Source organism: Culex quinquefasciatus, chromosome 2 (assembly GCF_015732765.1).
Source record: "Culex quinquefasciatus strain JHB chromosome 2, VPISU_Cqui_1.0_pri_paternal, whole genome shotgun sequence".
In the NCBI taxonomy this organism is placed as follows: Eukaryota; Metazoa; Arthropoda; class Insecta; order Diptera; family Culicidae; genus Culex; species Culex quinquefasciatus.
In genome coordinates, this window is record NC_051862.1 from 7,302,770 (window position 1) to 7,309,390 (window position 6,621).

General features: G+C 38.0%; 1 protein-coding gene across 1 annotated transcript; it reads left to right on the forward strand.

The window, feature by feature from the left end:
- The first annotated feature begins 428 nt into the window (after positions 1–428).
- Positions 429–1,989, forward strand: LOC119767142. The gene is made up of 3 exons (XM_038254906.1): positions 429–550; positions 609–1,733; positions 1,792–1,989. The coding sequence occupies exons 1-3, from the start codon at positions 476–478 to the stop codon at positions 1,960–1,962; spliced, it is 1,371 nt and encodes a 456-aa protein (XP_038110834.1). The 5' UTR covers positions 429–475; the 3' UTR covers positions 1,963–1,989.
- The last annotated feature ends 4,632 nt before the right edge of the window (positions 1,990–6,621 follow it).

A 6,621-nucleotide genomic window follows, 5' to 3' on the forward strand; every position in this document is an offset into this window, starting at 1 on the left:
GATAGGACCTCTTAAAAAACTCTAGAAATCTGGAGTTTTTTTTTAAAGGTCCAATAAACCATAAATTTCCAGTTTATGCTTTTTGAGTGTTTTTGAAACCGCCTTGAGTCAGCGGTATTAAAAAACACCCAAAATGCAAAAACGGGAAATTTGGTTTATTGGACCTTTTCAAAAAAATACTTCAGAAATCTCGACATTTTTTTGATTAGGTCCTATAAACATATAAAAGACAATAGCTTATAGGACATTTAAAAAAAAAAATCTCTGGAAATGTTCCCTTATTGTTCTTGCATTTCTTTTTGTTCGAATACCAAGCTTTTTTTAATGGTGAATATCGGCCTTAGTTTATAAACTGTTGAAAGACAAAACGAACTTTTTTCAGTGTTCATTCGTTGTTTTGAATTTGATTTGAAAGAGCGATTTGGGCGGGACGCAGCTGCACGGCGGAATCGACCTCAACGGAACCGCAATCACGATGGACGTAGACCAGGAAAAAGAAAGCGACGCCGGCGTCGCGGACGAACTGTCCATCAACGATATGCCGAACGAGGTAATTTAGTCTGAAATAATTGTAAAGCTTGAAGTGTACTTAGGTTTTCCTATCGTAGATTCTGCTGATGATCTTCCGGAGCCTCACCTTCCGCCAACTGGTCACAGCCTCAGCCGTGAATCACCGCTGGAACGAGCTGGCGTTCTTCCTGTTCCAGAACCGGGTCTCGCTCCAGCTTGGCCCGTGGGCTTTCGAAGGGCAGCGGGAATGGACTCGAACCTACACTGCGCTGTCCTTGCGGGCCACCCTGCCGAAAGGTTTGGACACTTATGCGGTGCAACCGCTGGCGGACGGCGCACAAACTCTTGACATCAACATCGATAACGCCAACGATGGGACGTTGCTGGAATTTCTCCGACTGTTCCGGGGCGTTGAAACGCTGCTGGTCAACATTGACCGTATTCGGCTGAGCAAAACAAAGAGAGCTTTTTTGCGCAAAACTCCGGGTTTTTTGCCCGCGGTTCGCCACCTGACCCTTCGCTGTCGATACGTGCGGATGGTCGGATTGCTGGCGGAAGTGGCCCCGAGGTTGGTCACGCTGGATCTGGATTTGGTGCCCCGTTTGTTGCCCAACTTTTACGAGTGCCAGTTTGACTGTTTGCAATCTCTGACGCTGCGTTTCAAGTTGGCCTGTGTCGTTGCCTCGTGGGAAATTCCCGAGAAGCAGAACTTGGTGGAACGCTTGCGCCAGTTGACGAGCCTTCGGAAGCTGGGCTTGTTTGTGGATTCTGATATCAACGCTTTCGAAGTGGCGTTTGCTTTACCGTTTATTGAAGAGTTGACCCTGGGCGGAAGGTTCAAAGGCTGTCGCTTGGCAGACTTTAGAAACCTCACGCAGATGACCAGTTTGCGCTCGTTGAGTTTGGCGTTTGAGGCGGAACGCTTTAGCATGTATGGAGTCTACACGAACCCACTTCCAACGGTTGAAGTATTCAGGACCAACGAATCGACCGAATTTCCCTTGCCAGCAATCATCGGGAAATTTCCCAACCTGAAAGTTTTGTCCATTTCGACTGCAACTCTGAGCGATCTCGCGGTACAAGCCATGGTCGGTTCCACGTGGCAAAATACGATGGAAGACCTGTCGATCGTGATCGCATCGATCAAACCAAGCGTCGTCGCGAGCTTCGTCGCTCTTCAAAAGTTGAAGAAACTTAGCGTGTTTTGCTGCGATGATGCTCAGGTAAATCAGGAAAAACAAAATCGTAACTCTGATTTCAAATCTCTTCTCTGTGTTTCAGGACGGTCTCAGCGCATTCAACGCGATCGCCGAGAAGGAAACGATGAAGGAGCTGCACATTCAGCGGCTTTACGGCATGCAGTGGTGGCCATCTGCGGCGGAACTGGCCGATTGCAACCCCGGCTGCGCCGTGTACATCAACAGAGAGCCCGCCAAGTTTTACGGGCAGTGAAGGTTATTTTTCTTAACTTCGTTTTGATTTTTTTTCCTTTTTAACAAACATATAATGCAACAATAATTTGCAAAAACTGAAATTCGAAACAAAATAAAAATATCCGAAAATAAATCAACGTCTCAGTCTCAACTGCCTCCATTCTCCCTTACGGAAAATCAACCCTCTCTCACTGTGGTGCTTTTCTCACTGCTCACCGTTGTCACCCCCCCTGAAACTCACAGCTGGGGGCATTTTCCTCTCCCGCTAGCAAGCTCCGCACCATCAAAAACAGGTGAACTTTGATGCGCGATTTCTCTGGCACGTGGAAGTGGGAGAGAGTTGGTGGTGAGCGCGCTCTCACTTGCTGCACACCGTCGTTGATATCGTAGTGTGCTCTGTGTTGTGATGCCTTGTGCGTGGGGGAGGCTGAATTTCTGAATGAAGAAAGATCTGGGAGAGAGAAGGCACGGTCAAGAATCGTTTGTGTGTGGTGGTTGGTAGTCTGAGAGAGATAGAGAGAGCTTGTGGAAATAGGGATGATGTAAAAAAATAATAATAATAAGGCCATTGCAAATTTTATTTCAAGTTTAAAATATACTTTTTATTTTTGTGTTTTCAACGAAATAGGGAACTTTTAAACAATTTGCATTTTTTTAATTTTCGAAAATAAACTTCGGAAATAAAATATTTTCATAAATTTCTACAATAATGTATAAAGCATTTTTTGACATTTTTGGCTTTAAAGTTTTTAAGGCTTGGCTTAAAACATAAAAATAAGTTATACAGTTCAGACTCGATTATCCGAAGCCTCGACTTTCCGAAGATTAGTTTATCCCAAGTTCGATCACAGACTGTGCTCCCACCCCTTGATCCAGAGACCGACTGATGAGATCAAAATTGGTTCAGCTTGTTTCAAGATAATCGAGTGCATATCTATAGTTTTTTTTAAGGTCCTATAACGTATGAAACACAATGAGTATACACTCAAACCCCGTTGGTTTGACACCAAATGTTGTCAAACGAACGGGGTCACTTTTTAGTTTGACACCCCGTTTACACGGACTTCACACATACTATCAAACGTTTGTTTTGATAGTGTGCCTGAGCGCCGTGTAAAAAGTGACAGTTCGTCACTTTTTAGTTTGACTTTGACCAACCACTAAAAAAGTGTCAAACGAAATAGTGACCAACCACCGGGGGTTGAGTGTATAAGAAATTTCCAAAACAAAAAAAAAATGCTAAATATTCTTTGATTACATTTCTACACAAACTTTTTTTTCATTTTAAAAATACTTTTCGAAAGAAAAGAACCTGTGAAAAAAATAATTTTGAAAAACTGAGAAAATTTCTTAAAATTTTCCCTCTGGAACATTGAAAATTAAGCAAACATCTAGCTTCTGAGATACATCCTCACAAAGAATTCGAATCAAAAATTGTTTTTTTTTAATTGTCACCTAATAAGCCTGTAATTTTCAACTGACGATGTCTCGGAAACGGAAAAGTTTTCAATGTTAAAAAATGAAACTTTTGCGACATTTTCTGATCATTGCAATAACAATTTTTCACACAAGTATTTTAAGAATACGCCTATATTTTTCACAAAAGTATCACAAAATGATTCATACATCAATACAGTGTGCTGCTTTAAGAAAATTGGGATATATTTTTTTCGTCGGTGGTCCCAAAATTGAAAATTTGTAAAAAGATTTAAAAAGTCTTTATTTGGTTTAAAAATAGATAAATTAGCAATGTTTTCTGAAAAGTTTGCAATAAACATTATTAATATTTTTCTACAAAAATCTAAATTTTTAGGCATTTTTTAGGAAGGTACAAAACTTGAATAAAAATTTGTATCAGCAATATCAACAAAATATCAATTTCAGGTGACTAAACTTAAAAATGTGTTTCGACTCGGTTCAACGTTTAAAAAAAATCTTACTGTTTTTGAATAGTTGACAGCACTGCCAAATGAATAGACTTAGTGATTTTTCACGCCAAAAACACAAAATTTCACGGAAATTTCACGGAACGTGAAAAATGCTAAACTAACCTATAAAATCTTATGTTTGTAGGGATTATGGGTTGCAGGATTGAATATGTAATAAATTATTAAATGAGTATTTATTATAACATTGATATAATTCATAAATAATAGTTAAGAGCGCAACAAAAAGTGCGCACCTTCATGAATATTGCCTTGTTAGCTGATTGCGGATGGAGTGCGAGAGCGCGCTAGCGAGCTGCGAGAGAGAACAACAAGCGAGAAAACAACGAGATGCGCGCGGCTGGCGAAAGAGAGAATGAAGATTGTCAAATCAGTTTTGTGGTTAATTTCTGTGGAATAAGACGTGTTGTTTGTTAATTGCAAAATATCTGTGTTTTTATTATAAAAGAAAGTCCCCGATCACGACAATGGCACAGTCCGGTAAGTCGAACCTTTTGATTCATGAAAGATCATTTGTTTTGCTTGAATTGTTGTGTTGTGAAATCCAACAGTTTTGTTTACCTGCCAGGATGCAGGTCCAAAGTTTCGCTTTGTTGTTTTGCCTGTGTTTTGAAACAGGTAGATGTTTGCTTGAACTTGTTATTTGAAATTGATAAAAGGCATAAAACTATCTGCGATAATTGACGGTCTTGAATTTAATGAATGATTTGCTTGTTGTTGTGATATTGGGAACGAATGTTTTGTTTTGAAGTAGTAAGTTTGGCTTTTCGTTGTGATAATTGAAAACCAATGTTTTATTCTAAGTTAATGGTGGAATTTGAAGGCAAATAATTTGCTCGAAATTTGATTGTTTTTGTACAATCACATTTTTGCTTTAGATTTGATTGTTGTTGTTTTGATTGACGACCAATGTTTTGTTTTAATTTGATGCAATGTTTAATTGTTGTTGTGGAAATTGAACTCCAATGTTTTGTTACGAATTAGATTTCAATTTTTTTCTTATTTTTGTGATTGATGAAAATCAATATTTTGTTTATAATTTGACAAAAGATTTGACAAGATTGTGGAAATTGAAAATCAATATTTCTTTTTGAATTTGATGGAGGATTAGTTTGCGATTGAAGGTAGATAATTTGTTTTTAATTTAGTTGTTGTTTTGGTAATTGAAATCAAATTTGTTGTTTGAATTTTATAGTTGTTATTATAATTGACGACCAATGTTTTGTTTTGAATTTGATGCAAAATTTGATTGTTATGGATTGTTGTTATTATTGATGATCATTATTTTTATTTTGGATTGGATGCTGGTTATTTTGGTAATTGAAGACCAATGTTTATTTTTGAATAAGATAAATATTTGCTTCTTGTTAGTTTTGTTTTAAATTTAATGAAAGATATACTTGTTGTGGCAATAACTTGATGCAAAGTCCAATAAAATCACAAATTACAAAATTTACAGGTTTAATTTTGATTGAAAGATTTGATTGTTGATGAGGGAATTAAAGCCCAATGTTTTGTTATGATAAGATGACAAATTTGCTTATTTTTGCGATAAATGAAAACCAATATTTTGTTTCGATTAAGATACGAGGTTTGATTGATATTGTGGTAATCGAAAACCAGTTATTATTTTGAATATGATGATAGATTTGCTTTTTGTTGTGGCAATCGAAGGCCAAGATTTGTTTACAGAATTTGAGTTTTGTTATTATAGAAAGGTATTTTTTTTCGGTTTTAAATTTCATGCAATATTTGATTGTCGTTTTATGATGGGCAATTTTGAGTTTTAAATTTGACGCAATATTTGATTGTTCATATGGTAATTGATGACCAATGTTTTGTTTTGAAGTTGATGCTAAATTTGATTATTAATTTTATGGTTAATGAAAAATGTATAGTTCTCATTTGAATGAAGATTTGATTGTTGTTATTATTGACGATAAATTTTTAATGTGAATTTGATGCAATATTAGATTGTTGCTTGATGCTGTGGAAATTGAAAACTATCGTTTTAGAATTCTAATGAAAATTTTATAGATTTATGCAGAAATTGACAATCAATGTTTTGCTTTGAAATTTGATTTGAGCAACGTTTTTTGCCGTTATAATTGATTAGTCATAGTTAATTTTGAAGTCTCTTCTGTGTTGGAGACTGACAAACCTCTGTGATGGTAGTCAGAAAAAGTCTCCTCTGTGTTGGAGCCTGACAGACCTCTGCGATGGTAGTCAGAAAAAAGTCTCCTCTGTGTTGGAGCCTGACAGACCTCTGCGATGGTAGTCAGAAAAAAGTCTCCTCTGTGTTGGAGCCTGACAGACCTCTGCGATGGTAGTCAGAAAAAAGTCTCCTCTGTGTTGGAGCCTGACAGACCTCTGCGATGGTAGTCAGAAAAAGTCTCCTCTGTGTTGGAGCCTGACAGACCTCTGCGATGGTAGTCAGAAAAAAGTCTCCTCTGTGTTGGAGCCTGACAGACCTCTGCGATGGTAGTCAGAAAAAGTCTCCTCTGTGTTGGAGCCTGACAGACCTCTGCGATGGTAGTCAGAAAAAAGTCTCCTCTGTGTTGGAGCCTGACAGACCTCTGCGATGGTAGTCAGAAAAAAGTCTCCTCTGTGTTGGAGCCTGACAGACCTCTGCGATGGTAGTCAGAAAAAAGTCTCCTCTGTGTTGGAGCCTGACAGACCTCTGCGATGGTAGTCAGAAAAAAGTCTCCTCTGTGTTGGAGCCTGACAGACCT

Bases quoted from the DNA above. Each gene is read 5' to 3' on its own strand.
- LOC119767142 (XM_038254906.1), top strand. From the start codon at position 476: ATGGACGTAGACCAGGAAAAAGAAAGCGACGCCGGCGTCGCGGACGAA. The intron at 551-608 runs GTAATTTAGTCT...TTCCTATCGTAG, and splicing joins TCAACGATATGCCGAACGAG to ATTCTGCTGATGATCTTCCG. The intron at 1,734-1,791 runs GTAAATCAGGAA...TCTGTGTTTCAG, and splicing joins TTTGCTGCGATGATGCTCAG to GACGGTCTCAGCGCATTCAA.